The sequence below is a fragment of the Xyrauchen texanus genome, chromosome 39 (assembly GCF_025860055.1).
Source record: "Xyrauchen texanus isolate HMW12.3.18 chromosome 39, RBS_HiC_50CHRs, whole genome shotgun sequence".
Classification (NCBI taxonomy): domain Eukaryota; kingdom Metazoa; phylum Chordata; class Actinopteri; order Cypriniformes; family Catostomidae; genus Xyrauchen; species Xyrauchen texanus.
Window position 1 is genome coordinate 20,605,299 of NC_068314.1, and position 15,934 is coordinate 20,621,232.

General features: G+C 38.4%; 1 protein-coding gene across 1 annotated transcript in view; it reads left to right on the top strand.

Annotated features, from left to right (window-relative positions):
• The first annotated feature begins 1,798 nt into the window (after positions 1–1,798).
• The window catches only part of LOC127632847 (kinesin-like protein KIF21B), a 115,572-nt gene continuing 101,436 nt past the window's right edge, over positions 1,799–15,934 (top strand). The window contains exon 1 of the mRNA XM_052111653.1: positions 1,799–2,087. Coding sequence (XP_051967613.1) covers positions 2,047–2,087 — 41 coding nt within the window. The 5' untranslated portion in view covers positions 1,799–2,046. The remainder of the gene's footprint in view (positions 2,088–15,934) is intronic.

Below are 15,934 nucleotides of genomic sequence, written 5' to 3' on the forward strand. Positions count from 1 at the left end.
TAAGTACTTTTTGTACAGTACTGCATGTGATCCTTCCGCAGGGAAACTAATCCTCATGGGAAAATGGTGCTCTCATGAAATGATTTAGTGGTCATTTGCACAAAGTGCGGTTCCCGCATCTTAGAAAAACTGCTACAGTACATGTGCTTCCATGGCAGCTCCTTCATTGCTTTGAGCTCTTTTTAGTACAGTAAAGATTGAAGGTACAAGCCTGAAATATTTGGTTTCTCTTTGGGGACAAAGGCACACAATTCTTCATACAGTATGTCTCTAGTTTTGTTAAAATTTAATTATATAAATCATGGTTTTGTGCCTTACACTCGACATTTTTCTGACAAAGTTCACTGTTCAAGTTTTGAAGATTTTCTCTGTGTTCTGACATGTGAATCTTGACGTGCTGTAAATCGGATTTTCAATCCGAGACATTTGTCAGCCATTAAATGGGTAGTTCAGCCAAAAATTAACATTCTCTCATAATTTACTTCCCCCATGCCATCCCAGATGTGTATGACATTCTTTCTTCTGCTGAACATAAAGTTTTTTAGAAAAATATCTTAGCTCTGTTGGTTCATTTATTGTAAAAGTGAATGGTGGCCAGACCTTTGAAGCTTATAAAGCACATAAAGGTAGCATGAAAGTAATCCATATGACAGTAGTTGAATCCATGTCTTCAGAAGTGATATGATAGGTGTGTGAGAGAAAAATCAGCATTTAAGTCCTTACATGTTTTTTGACTATAATTTTCCACATTTACTTCCACGTTCTTCTTTTGTTTTTGGTGATTCAAATTTGTTGTGAAAATCGCCATCTACTGGGCATTGAGGAGAATATATAGTCAAAAATGACTCCACCCTCACCTGTAATATCACTTCTTGGATTAAACCACTGGAGTCATGTGGAATACTTTTAGACTGCCTTTATGTGCTTTTTGGAGCTTCAAAGCTCTGGCCACTGTTCACTTGCATTGAATGGACCAACAGAGCTGAGATATTTTTCTAAAAATCTTCATTTTTGTTCAGCAGAAGAAAGAAAGTTATAAACATATGGGATGGCAAGAGGGTGAATACATTTTGAAAGAACTTTCATTTTTTGGTACATCTTTCCTTTAAACTTGTTTCAGACGAACGAATCGTTCTTTGAGCTGGTACTATTTTTAATGATTCAATCAAACCGATTTGCTAAGGTTTTTTTTTTTTTTTTTTTTAAACTAATGTGGATGATATATTGCTAAAATGAACAATGCAATATTTGACACATATATTTCTATTAACATAAGGAAGTAAGATTTGTATGTAGGAAAAAATAAATCAGACTCTCAATCAGATGAGCATCAAAACACATCTTTTGACATTAAATACAAATAAATACAACCTAATGTACACAACTTAACATGGTGATAACAGCAGTATTTAACAATTTGTTCATTTAACAACAAAAGGAACACGTTAAACGAGTTCTCTGAACCCTTCAGAGACTAGTCGTGTCAAATGAATCACTGAATCACTTTTGAAGGGTTTCAGTGGCAAAGACCGTTCAAACGAACCAAATCATTAAAATGAATCGTTTCAAATGTGTCGACTGGAGTTACCGCTGTGTCTGTTTTAAAAGGTTAAGCCGCCGCTGAACTCTAATTGGTCTTATTTCCATCTGTGGGCGGGTGCGGCAGGTATGTGTGGTCAGGAGGCGTGCCAATCATCTTGGAATCTACACGCCCACTCTTCTGTGTAAGTGCTGCACATTCAACATGCGAGGACGGTCTGTGTGTGGTTTCGGATGTACACATGACAGGATACAGGCTCAGAGTCAGGCGAAAGAAGACAATATGTCAATTTTGGTCATGTCTTTTGCGATGAGTATATTACTGTCATGGTTTTAGCAGTGTTACAGAGGTGAGCGGCAATGTATAGCTGCGTAGCGCTGTTTGACGGACCGGAGCGGCTGCGCATATGTTAACGCACAACAATCCTTTTAGTTCGCACTTAAACTTTGTGAGAACTTTGCGGCATCTCTTCTCATTTTGACTGGCGAGGTGAGACAGCGCGAAGCATGGCGACACAAAACGACTGCTCTGTCAAGGTCTCTTTAAGGTAAGCCAGACTGTCTAATCTGCCGACTGTGGCAACACGCAACCAGCATTTTCCATTGTTTATTGTGTATGATTCTGCTTGTAGTGTTATTCATGCTTTAAGTACCATGCGATATTTAACTGCATTTACAACAAAGAGTTTTGTAGAACATACAGGGCTATTGCAATCTATGGGTGTGTGCTGCGCAAGGTAACCCAGGGTGGACACACACACACACACACACACACACACACACACACACACACACACACACACACACACACACACACACACACGTTGCTCAGACGTAGATAAAACTCACAGAATGTGTAGCATAGTAGACAATCGTCAATAGTGCTTTTAAACACAGACTCTGTGCACGAACTATAGTTACACTAGAGGGGCATGCTTAATTATCTCAAATTGCACAATTGTACATACGTTACATACGCTCTATGCATTGTAGAATAGTATGGATGAGGGTGCATTGAATTGCTTCATGAGTTTTGCATAACTGCTGAAGGACATCAAGTGATGCAGGAATGTCTGCAAGGTGATAATGACACAGAGACGCGCGCGCGCGCTCTCTCTATTCTTTATTTGCTTTGTTAATACGTCGCAGATCAGGGATTAATATCGGTATGGGTCAGTATTTGATGGAGGCACCACGACGCTGCCAGTCTTCGCCTCCATCTGCAATGAGCATCAGAATTGCCAATCACATTAGTGCCATCATTCAAGAGCGGTGAGCTCGTACAATTGAATCGCGTGTCAGCAGTCAGGATCAGCGAACAGCGACGGGCTGCAGAATGACTTGAGGCGGTGGTCTGACTGAGCATTGTCTGGCAACCTGGAGAAAGTAGAGCAGTTTAGAGAAGCAAATCAAGTGTCTTGGTGTGTTATATCCGTGCAGTCATATTTCCATGCTGTGAGCACCTCCTGTGAGCTTGCATGCAGTTCCCTTTGTGTTGAGTTAAAGGGCCATATGGAAGTACTTTTTGCAGAAATGAACAAAAAAGTTGCAGTGGCTCTTTTGTGTTTTCTGATATTAGTAGCTGAGTCTGCAGGTGCATGATATAGATTTTTGATGCACGGCTTGTATAGTGAGGGTGCTTTACTTTGACTGCTGCTTACTCTGGGTCACCTGCAGAGGGGAGGGGGAGCATTACATTAATGAATGAAGTAAACCCACATGTTCTGTGGAGCACCACAAAGACAGACTGTTATAGAAAGCCATACTTCATCTACACACCAGAGGGTTGTGTGAATGTAGTTACAGTGCTTTTAAGGCTGTACTTTATTAATATTCCTCAAACAAGGATCACTGTTATTATTGCTCAATCTATTTATGTTTAGAGAATAAACCCCGAACCCTCAGTATTACAGTTCGGCACACAAAGGTGTATTCACTCTGACTGCGATTTTCAGCAAGGGGTCATCTGGAAGTCATTTCTTTTTCAATGACCTTTGGCAATGCAACAGAGCTGAGCAGAGTTCAACTTGATGAGCAGCAACACGATGCAGTGACCAAGGGTGGACTAGCCATAGGGAGAACCAGGATTTGTCCTGGTGTGCCAGCCGTAAAACAGGGCTAAACTGTGCCAAACGGGTGGCGATAAGATGAAACTGGCTGCTGCATTATGTCGAACTGGCCACGGCTGGCTAAATAGGGCCGCAAAACAGTGCAGCGATATGCTGAAGGGGCAGCAACAAAGTGTAGTATTATCACCCCTTTATCCAATCAAGTGTCAGCTTCTGATGCCTATTCACGGTTTGGCATCAAAAACAGAGAATAACTGGATTATATAAAATCTCATGTAAGTGTGGTTTTCTTTCTTGTCTGATTTGTTTTAAATCAGCTTATTTTTGGGAGTTATCAGTATTTTGGTGTGCATGTAAACAGGCTCAGAAATTGGCCGCTTAATACGGTGAATGCTGTAAACCATTATTGACAGTACATAGACTTGGCTTAATCCAGTGATTTAATTGCAGTCAGTGTGAACTCACCTAAACCTATCTCACATTAGCTCTACAAATGTGAATAGTACCTTCTTTTCATGCTTAAACACTATAAAGTCTCTTGGTAGATTTCGATCATGAACGACTCAAAATGATTCACTGACAAAATGACAGCAGCAAAGCAGCTCTGTAGTGTTTGAAGTACACAGAGCCCCAGCCTGAAACCTTATCTAAAAATTAAAATGCAAATGTATGTATAGTTGCATTTGCTGTATTACAATTCTCTTTTTCTACTTATGTTTGAGGAAGTGAAAAAGTATTGGTAAATTCTGCTTCATTAAGCAATGGCACTCCTGTGTAGACCTCTTGGGGAACTTTACATTTTCAGCGCTATAAAATCAAAATAAGAAGCAGAATAATCCTCAAGAAATGACACCTCTTGCGTAATTGGAACCTCTTTTATGGAATTTCCTATCAGATCCAGTGGATTAGGGCAGGAGGGGTATGATTTGCTGGATTGTGGAGAAATATAGACATCAGCCAATCAGATTGGAAATTCCTGGGTCAGTAAAATGGGCAAAGGCCCGCACAAGTTGGCAGGCAATTGGTTTCCAGACCTGTAAAGCAAGTCCACATGCCTCTTAACAAGGAAGTCCTTACCAGTAACTTCAGTATTTACAGTATTGCAAATATGAATTGCACTGCCATACTGGTATGTCACTGCATTGCTTTCCTTTGTGGCTACTGGGTCTTCCTCTAAATATCTACTTCCCTAGTGCTACTGACAGACGAAATGTCCTGGCCACAGTGAGAATGTGTGACCAAATGTCCTCAGTTTTTCAGTAGCAAGCTCAGCTTCTTATGAGTTGACACTTTTTCTACCTCATTTCCTCTTAGTCACCATCAAAGCCTGTGGTTGAGAGATGGATTGTGTTTGTTCCTCTGTGGGTGGGATTTTGGAACTCAATGTGTGCGTGCTGTCCCCTGGGTTGTATGTCATCTGTAGCCCATCGTTCTTTGCCTCTTTCCTCTTGGTGTAGACAAAAGTAACTTTGACTGATAAAAGAAGGTCATCCATAGTGACGAGGCAGGCTGTCTATAGATGTACGGGTCTGGTAGGAATGCCTTCATGGTCTTTGTTGTTTGATGATGTCATCAGGATTCTTCCAAAAGTTCTAATCATTTTTAAGAATTTTTCTCCTTTTGCTTTGAACCAAACTATTGAATCACCGTAATGAAAATTCTGGACATACTGGGCTTGAAACCCAAAATGCTCATTTAAATTGGCAAGATATGAACTATAGTTAGCTTTACATTTAATTTGATATAACCTGGATCATTTTATAGGGGACATATTATGCAAAATTCACTTTTACAAGGTGTTTGAACAAATGTGTGTTGGCAGTGTGTGTACATAACCACCCTATAATGATAAAAATCCATCCAGTCCTATTTTTGGTTTAATCCCCATTAATCATAAACCAGATAATCTCAGAACAAGCAGTTCGCAGATTCTGTACAAAGTGACGTCATTTTGTGCAGGCCCTGCCAACATCTGTTGACGGACACTGCCGACGGACATGTTTGTTTGTGTGTAGTGTATAGTGAACGTAGTTTTTGTGTGTGTGTGTGTGCGTTGCTCATCCGTCATTGCAAAACTGCTGAAAAAACTCTACAACAAATAGAAGCCATTAGTCGACTAGTTGTTGCACATTTATGATATTAATTTAATCACTTATATATAGATATTGGGGGGCATCAGAAAATAGTTTGTGTTCCAGGGCTGAGAAAGAATAGTATCAGTATCAAACTGTAATAATGAGCCTTTAAAATCTACATTTTACAAGCGCACGCATGAAGCTAGCCGCAGTGACACCGGCAATGATTCTGAATGTGTCGAGAAAACCAGCAAGAGACTGTCTGAACATTTTGTTAATTTATATAGAGAAATGCACATTCGGGTTGAGCAAACAGATGATGATCTCGGGATCGACGATGATCAGAGTGATTTCCAATAGCTGATGCCTTTGACGATGTCAAGACGATATTTGGCTCGTATTACAATTATTATTATCAAATTTAATGTGACAATTATTTGCCCGTAGACACAAAGACAAGCGCTTGAAGAAACTCTTTATTATATTATTAAGAACAGATGGCAGAAAAGCCATCAATACACTTTTGTATGACACGCTGATACAGAGGCATGCAGTCTTTTGGAACACGTGTATCTAAGGATCTCACACTTTGTTTCTGCGTTCCGATTCTATTATTTTTTTTTGCAAGAACAGTATCGTTTATGTGTGCTACAAATGACCTCCGACATCTCAGCTCAGGAGGTGATTTGAGTTCAGTTCACTTTATTTCCCCAGAGTAGTTCATTGTGAATGCAACTCAGCAGCCTGTAAAATAATACAATATATAATAATACAAAAACACGTTCACCTCGAACCATGATTTATATTTCAGTGATTATTATCATCATTATAATTATTATTTTTACATTTATAATTCTTTTTTTGTCTTCATTTGTGTAAGTAATTTTCCGCCTGCATGTTTAGACGGACACTTGCCTGACCATAAAATGGAAAGGTGGTTATTTATATATTGTTTTGATCACTATTTTAATTGCTTTTTTGTTTCGTTTGGAGTGCAATTTGAATTAAGAAATGTATTTGATTTCAGTTTATAATTTTTTAAATACATTTATTTAATTTTCAATGCAAAATCAATAAAGCAAGAATATTCACTGATCCCTCAGCCCCGAGGTTTCCGATGTAATTTGATATTGTGATATATATATATATATCGTGAAGGAGGGAACAAAACGAGTTTATTCACACACATGATGAATTTTCACGGACAACGAAATACCCGACTGGTTGAGAATGCACAGATGAAGCTTTTTTGCCAAAGAGATGTTGACAACTGTTGTAAAACCATCTTTCAAAAAGTTGAACAACACCCATTTTAATTGCACTTATTTTTTTTCCAGTTTCATTTGAACTTTGAAATAAAAAATAAAGTTCAAAGTTTGAAATCAAAGTGTCTTGCTTTATTGTGTAGGCTTAACCATAACCCTGCTTAACGAAAATGGTCCCATAGTAGCATCTAGCGTCCAACCAGCGGTTGTCAGTTTCCTGTGGAGTTTTTTTTTTTTTCAACCAACCGACCAATCAAAACTCGGTTGACCAAGGCTGTTCTCATCGACTAATGGTTAGTCGACTGTAAGGGGGCAGCACTACTAGTTACCCGAAGCAGAAATGTCAAAACTACGCCCTATTCTGGATATGGGGCGGGGAGCACAAGCTCATTTGCATTTAAAACACAGACACACACACACACACACACACACACACACACACACACACACACACAGCTCCTTTTTATTCCCACCCCAAAATTGCAATTTTCAACATGGTATAATAAATTATCTGTAGGGTATTTTGAGCTGAAACCTCACAGACACATACTGGGGACACCAAAGTTTAAATTTGAAATTACATCTTGTAAAAAGGTGCATAATGGGTGCCCTTTAAATGCTTGCTAATTTTTCTTCATATCAAGCTTTCTATAATCGGATCTGTTAAAATAGTGTTTATACTCTTATTTTCGGTCAAGATGTTTGGCCTGTTTTAGTTTATCCCTAAACCAAAATCAAGCTGCTAGATAACTTTTACGTGGCTGCATTTGACAATTTGAGAAGTGCATGACTTGTTTATGTGTATCTTTTCTATTAATATGGCTTGATCTTTTCTCTAGGGTCTGGCTGAGAATGCATAGGGTTTTGGGGGGTCTTGCTGTATTAGCCTTCTGAGAAAAGCTCAAAAAACGTGTGCCATTTCTCCCAGATGCAGCTGAAATTCAAACTAAACACAAAAACAACGTTTTAATCATAATGCTCTGTTATTTTTGTGGATTAACTGTATTAACCTGAGCTGCAGATCCTCGTGCTTCTCATAAGTCCCTGCATATTGATTTCAGACACAATAAAGAAGATCTGTGAAGTTCTCATGCTTTGTATATACACTTTAAATATTTCCATTCAAAGCCTCTTGTAACCAACTAAGTTTAAAAAATATTTTTTACGTAGTGGTTGATTGACAGGTGAGGGGTGGTGCTTCGCTGCTGCGACACATACAGGATGGATTAGCTTTTACACCTCAAATTTGATGCGGTCATATGCGTTTTTGACCACATTCGTTTGTGGTTTTTGTGATCTGATCACAAAACGTTCTAGACCCCGTTTAGGTCAGTATTTAGTGCTGACTATATGTGATCGGATCACCAAATATGCATCTTCATACCAGGTGTAAACAACAATCAATATGTTCATCCAAAAGCGGAAAAAAAATTTGCTTTCAGAATCGTTATATGAAGTTAGGATTAAAATAAATTATTGTTCTGAGACCAGTGCAGTGCAGACAGTACTTGCATTTAGATTGTATAATGTATATTTTTATTATAACATGGTTGGCAGTGATTGGATAATGCTGGCCATTACTTTAAATCAGAATGGTAAAATCCTTCTGTAACTTGTTAGTTTGACAGTGCAAAGAGAAAATATTGAGATTTTGTTGCTAAAGTAAAAAACACAATTGTAACATAAATGTCAAATCAAGTTAAAAAAAAAAAAAAAAAAATATATATATATATATATATATATATATTTTTTTGTAGTTTATTATTTGTGTTTTTCCCAATGCACATTGTTTCAAAGCAGCTTTACAAAAAAAATCAGCTGTGATGTATGGACATCAACTTTTATGAAAACTATTTGCTCTAGGAAGATGTTTTGTTTTTCATGTTTAATATGTGCTACTACAGATCGGAAAGGGAAAATGCTCACAGCAGTCACTCTCTGGTCTACGGAGGATATTTCCCTTGATATTTTATTTGCGATTAATTTCGACTTCTAAATTGTACAGTAAAATTCAGATTTGTTCTGGGAAATCTGCATGCCATATTCTGTATGTAGTCTACACATCCAAAATCAGCTGAGAACAGTTTCTGAATGAGTTAATTGATATTTTATACATCTGTAAATGTATAAATGCCTAAACGATCAACTTCACATTAGCCCTCTTAGCAGCATGAAAAACAAAGCTATTATTATAATTTTATTTCTATCCCCTTTTTTCTCCCAATTTGGAATGCCCAATTCCCACTACTTAGTAGGTCCTCGTGGTGGCACGGTTACTTAACTCAATCCGGGTGGCGGAGGACAAGTCTCAGTTGCCTCCGCTTCTGAGATGGTGAATCCGTGCATCTTATCATGTGGCGCGCTGTGCATACCACAGCGGAGACTCGCAGCATGCGGAGGCCTATGTTACTCTGCGCGATCCACGCACAACTTACCACGCGGCCTGTTGAACCCCTATTGCGACCACAAGGAGGTTACCCCATGTGACTTTACCCTTCCTAGCAACTGGGCCAATTTGGTTACTTAGGAGACCTTGCTGGAGTCACTCAGAACAAAGCTATTATTTAGTACCAGATGGGCTGGTTTGAGTATTTCTGTAACTGCTGATCTCCTGGGATTTCACGCACAACAGTCTCTAGAGTTTACTCTGAATGGTGCCAAAAACAAAAAAACATCCAGTGAGCGGCAGATCTGTGGACGGAAATGCCTTGTTGATGAGAGAGGTCAACAGAGAATGGCCAGACTGGTTCGAACTGACAAAGTCCACGGTAACTCAGATTACCGCTCTAATGCGGGTTGGGGCTGTTTTGGCGGCTCAAGGGGGACTTACACAATATTAGGCCGGTGATTTTAATGTTGAGGCTGATTGGTGTGTGTATATATATATATATATATATATATATGTACATATATATATATATATATATATATATATATATATATATTACACACTCACCTAAAGGATTATTAGGAACAGCATACTAATACTGTGTTTGACCCCTTTCGTCTTCAGAACTGCCTTAATTCTACGTGGCATTGATTCAACAAGGTGCTGAAAGCATTCTTTAGAAATGTTGGCCCATATTGATAGGATAGCATCTTGCAGTTGATGGAGATTTGTGGGATGCACATCCAGGGCATGAAGCTCCCGTTCCACCACATCCCAAAGATGCTCTATTGGGTTGAGATCTGGTGACTGTGGGGGCCATTTTAGTACAGTGAACTCATTGTCATGTTCAAGAAACCAATTTGAAATGATTCAAATGATTATCCTGCTGGAAGTAGCCATCAGAGGATGGGTACATGGTGGCCATAAAGGGATGGACATGGTCAGAAACAATGCTCAGGTAGGCCGTAGCATTTAAACGATGCCCAATTGGCACTAAGGGGCCTAAAGTGTGCCAAGAAAACATCCCCACACCATTTCACCACCACCACCAGCCTGCACAGTGGTAACAAGGCATGATGGATCCATGTTCTCATTCTGTTTACGCCAAATTCTGACTCTACCATCTGATTGTCTCAACAGAAATCGAGACTCATCAGACCAGGCAACATTTTTCCAGTCTTCAACTGTCCAATTTTGGTGAGCTCTTGCAAATTGTAGCCTCTTTTTCCTATTTGTAGTGGAGATGAGTGGTACCCGGTAGGGTCTTCTGCTGTTGTAGCCCATCCGCCTCAAGGTTGTGCGTGTTGTGGCTTCACAAATGCTTTGCTGCATACCTCGGTTGTAACGAGTGGTTATTTCAGGCAAAGTTGCTCTTCTATCAGCTTGAATCAGTCGGCCCATTCTCCTCTGACCTCTAGCATCAACAAGGCATTTTCGCCCACAGGACTGCCTCATACTGGATGTTTTTCCCTTTTCACGCCATTCTTTGTAAACCCTAGGAATGGTTGTGCGTGAAAATCCCAGTAACTGAGCAGATTGTGAAATACTCAGACCGGCCCGTCTGGCACCAGCAACCATGCCACGCTCAAAATTGCTTAAATCACCTTTCTTTCCCATTCTGACATTCAGTTTGGAGTTCAGGAGATTTTCTTGACCAGGACCACACCCCTAAATGCATTGAAGCAACTGCCATGTGATTGGTTGATTAGATAATTACATTAATGAGAAATTGAACAGCTGTTCCTAATAATCCTTTAGGTGAGTGTATATATATATATATAATATCTTGCTCGTGTGATATTGCTTCTATCTATCTATCTATCTATCTATCTATCTATCTATCTATCTATCTATCTCTCTATCTCTCTATCTCTCTATCTCTCTATCTCTCTATCTCTCTCTCTATATATATATAAAGCAATATCACACAAGCAAGAGTGCGATATGGCCTTACTTCAGCACTGCTGTGATTCGGCCACAGGCCGACTGCTGTAGGTACAGCAGTGCTGAAGTAGGGCCATATAGCACTATATATATATATATATATGCTAGTGTGATATTGCTTGTATACAACAGTTCAATGAACAAATACATTTAAAATTAAATACGAAAAACCGAGTACGGTCATAAAAATGCATTTGTGCATGGAACTACTTTATTACGCGACGGATCAGAATCTGCCGTTGCTGGTTCAAAACAAATAATGCGTCCAAACTTCAGTTAGTAATTAAAAAAAATTCACTTTAGAAATGGTATCACGGATTGTGCCATTTCTAACAAGTCATTGGATAAACAAGGATAGATGGCTGTATTTGTGTGTGTGTGTGTGTGTGTGTGTGTGTGTGTGTGTGTGTGTGTGTGTGTGTGTGTGTGTGTGTGAGAGAGAGAGAGAGAGAGAGAGAGAGAGAGAGAGAGAGAGAGAGAGAGAGAGAGAGAGAGAGAGAGAGAGAGAGAGAGAGAGAGAGAGAGAGAGAGAGAGAGAGAGAGAGAGAGAGAGATAGATAGATAGATAGATAGATAGATAGATCACCTGTTGCCACTCTCAATCAGAGATGCTGTCAGCTTTTTGAGTGGAAAATATAAGTCCAAGAGAGGGAATGCTGATGGCTGCTGAAATGGGCCTATATAGATTTGATCAAAAATGATTTTTTTTCACATCAGTAATGTCCTGACTATACTTTGTGATCATTTGAATACCACTTTGGTGAATTCAAGTACCAATTTCCTTCCAAAACTGCAAAATCTGTACATTATTTCATATATATATATTAGTTTACATGCCAAATCTGATACTGATTATGACTGATAGTCCAACAAAGTGTAAAGACATAAATTGTTTAAGAAAAGTCAGCACAGATAGATATTTTTCTACTACCTCACATTTGCACTCTGCATGCAAATACCTTTTACAGGCTTTCTGGCGACTTATTCAAAATTACGTTGTGTTGAGAAAAACTCCTTTATTTCAAATCTCAAATATTTTCTTGCAATGTCTGATTTTAAATTAAGCAGATTTTGTATTGTTATCAGCATTTTGTTGTACATGTAAATCAGTGAATGCTCAAAAAATCCTGTAGCTCAAGAGGCTATTAATGCTAAGGCCACAAGTTTGATTCCCAGGGACCATATACTGATAAAATGTATAGCTTGAATACACGGCAAGTTCCTCTGCAAGTACACGTAAATGTACAAAAATAGCTGCTGTTTCACTTTCCACAGGAAATTGTTAATTTTAAAGTTGTGTTTGCTGTCAAAGACTGTGTTAAGTTCAATGCGCCTCACAGGAAGTGATAACTGTGAGGCTTAGATGTATGTTTCTGTAACCTAGTTGTGACACTAGTCTCAGTTTCTTGCAGGCAGGAAGATGTGGGATTGAATGCACCCAGTAGACAACTCTGCATAAAACACACCTTTCATGTTTGCTTAAGGGTGTCCCTTTAAAATCCCTTCCAGAGCCATCTTCCCTGTTTCACTGAAATGGGGTAGAGAGGTGTGTAGAGGTGTAGAGAGAGTGTCAATTGATAATGTCTTTCTGAAGAATTAGATGCTGTTCATTGAAACATCGTCCTCTATTCGGAAGAAAAGCTTGGTTGTGTTTCAGATGAAAAGGGGAAGAGACTTGGAGGGAGCTGGAGTAGGGTAAAAGAGAAAAGGAGAGCAACAGAGTTGGCAAGAGAAAGCAGGAAGTGTATTTTTCTTTACCAGTGTCAAAGGGCTGAAAAGGAAAATCAACATTAGCTCTCAGTGTAAGCACACAGAGGTCAATTTATAATTTCTTTGTGTGTGATAGCTTGTTTTGCTGTGTGTGTGTGTGTGTGTGTGTCTTGAGGGCAATGATAAAGAGCTATGTATGTCACAGTCTCTTGCACAGCGCAATGTCATTGTGCCATAGAGTAAAGCCATTACACAAACTCACTATGTTTTGATTTCAGGATCTTTAACACATCAGATGCTGTCAGACAGAGCATGCATAAATGGGATTACATTATAAGGATAGTTCTGTCAATTCTGTCACATACTTGCCCACATACATCCAAACCCATATGGCTTCTATCCTGGTATGCAAAAGGATGTTTTGAAGAATGTTAATGCCTCTCTGTTACATACAAAATAGTATAGATGCTCTCAATCAGCAGACTGATCTCAAAGTGAGATCGGTAACAGTAGGTTGACTTTTCATTAAGGATGGGTGTTGATAAATTTTTATTTACCCCATTGACCGATTTCGATTCAGTATCGATTCATATAGGTTTATTTAATTTATAATGTCCCTTTTGCGAAGATATCAAATAAATTATCTCTCAGCTAATGCTGTTAATTATACAGATGACCTTTTAACTAGGTACATTAGGTACAACTTGTACCTTTTCATAATTTTGGTCCCATTTTGGCTTTTTAAAATGAACAAATAAATGTATTCAATCAATAAATAAGATATTATATTTCATATATCATTTTTGTTAGATATTTATTGTTAAATTGCATAATTTGTACTATTTACAAGTATTTACAGTGATTTGTTGAACACAAAAAAAAAACTGCATTTCTGTAAACAACTCCTTTAAATGAGTGCATGTTAACTAGAGAGGACTCAAATGGCTTTACCTCATCTGTGTAATATATCATTAGAATTAAATGTTTTTTGTAGTTGTTTTTACACAAAACCCTCAACACGCTGCAAAAGGATCTCGCTGCTAAACACTTAACGAGTACACTTCAAAATTACTGGTGGGTGAAATGTATTTATTTACCAGCCAGTTGCCAAATATACTCTTTAGTTGCATAGCGCAAAATTTGGTTGCAAATGCGAGTGATTTCCTCTTACTGCAGTAGCTGTTTGGGCATTGAGTGAAAGATCGATTTTGGGATTTAAGGTTCAATATCGAGATCATTTAAATTAGTGGTCAACCGATATAACGCTGAGGCTGATAAATCGCCCGATATTCTGACTTTTTTCATTATCGCCAGCTCATAAATTTACCCGACACAGTGCCATTTAAACAGTCCATATATTAGAGCCATGGCAGACACATTTGAGCTCATAATGTTAAAGTGCTTGCCTGGTTCATTCTCCTTCTCTCTCCTCAATAGTTCCCTGTAACGTTTAACTGTCTTATCTAATGATAAAAAGGCAAATATCAATAAAACTAATATCATATGCCGTTTTCAAATATGCACATATCTCCTTTAAATGGACGTAATAAACAAACCTCACAAAACTTGAGCAGATCCAGCATCCTGTGGAGTATTCAGAAATCTTCCTCTGAAGCACGTATTCTTACAGTCTTCCTCAACAGTTCCCTGTAAACTTTTTCTAAAGATAAAAGGCAAATATCAATAAAACTTCTATCATATACCATCTGGAAATATGCAGATATCTCGTTTAAACAGAACCTCACGAAAATCAAGCCTTTTCTTCCCATCGAGTGCTCATCTAATATCTTCCTCTGAAATGCATATTATATCTGCCAGAATCAAAAACTTCAGGATCACGATCAAAAGTTCCTCTGATACACAAATCAATCCAAGCAGGTGATCCGGGTGATTTCAACTGTCAGTAGATTGCTTCTCACACTGGATCCACATGAGCATGAGTGCATGAGTGCAACTTCGATGTCAAAGCGTTTCACGGGTGCTATATGTAAATGTCTTATTCACTATGCACTGTATGTGCATTTGGTTTGATTTGGCATTTTTTTAGAAAATGTGATAGCTAACATGGAGATGCCATCCATGGTTGCTCGACTACTGTGTACTGTTATATCCTTCTTCATAATATATTAGCAATTTCGCCATGTGCAAATATTTTTTTTTTTAAGACTAAACAGATATCAAAAGAAACTGCTATCTACCATTTTTAAATACAATATTTATTTTTTGATTATTTTTTTACATAGTAAAATTTTGTGAGTAAATATAGTGCTAAATAAAAGTTTTTAATTTTATTTTAGCAATTTTAATGTTTATGTTATTTACTATATTAAATTGTGTGATATATCGGCAGTGTATCAGCCTATTGGCCACCCTACTCTCTGGATATTGCCATTGGCCATTAAAAAAAACCCATATTGGTCGATCACTTGATTAAATGAAGATCACGATTAATCGTAAAAAACAATCTTTTTAACTACCCTTACTTTTTTTACTGTGTTTACTGAAATGCGAAACACTGCCTCCAGTTGCCAAAGCTGTAAGTGTTGTTTGATGTATGGGCACATTTAAGCTCCATTTTCTGGGTGTAATGTCCACGGTGGTGCACCTAAAGCGAGATGTGAAGGACGTTTTTTTTTTTTTATGCTGAAAAGCTTGTAATGCAACCTCAGAATCACGCAGTCTTACTCTCTGGTTTCAACTTGGGATCCAAACCTGGGTCCCACTCGGCTGATGCAACATGCTTCCGGTTGCGCCACAAGGGAAGTTAAACACACTAGAGCCCATGCAAAAAAAGTGAATGTCACACTTCCCGTGTGATCATGGTAAGTGAAGATGTGTTGCATCAACCAATTTTGAATATGTAGAAGTGTGAATGAGGCTTGAGAGCTGCGATGAAGGGTATGTTTTCAGTGCATAGTGACTTAAATGGTCATCTGTTATTCA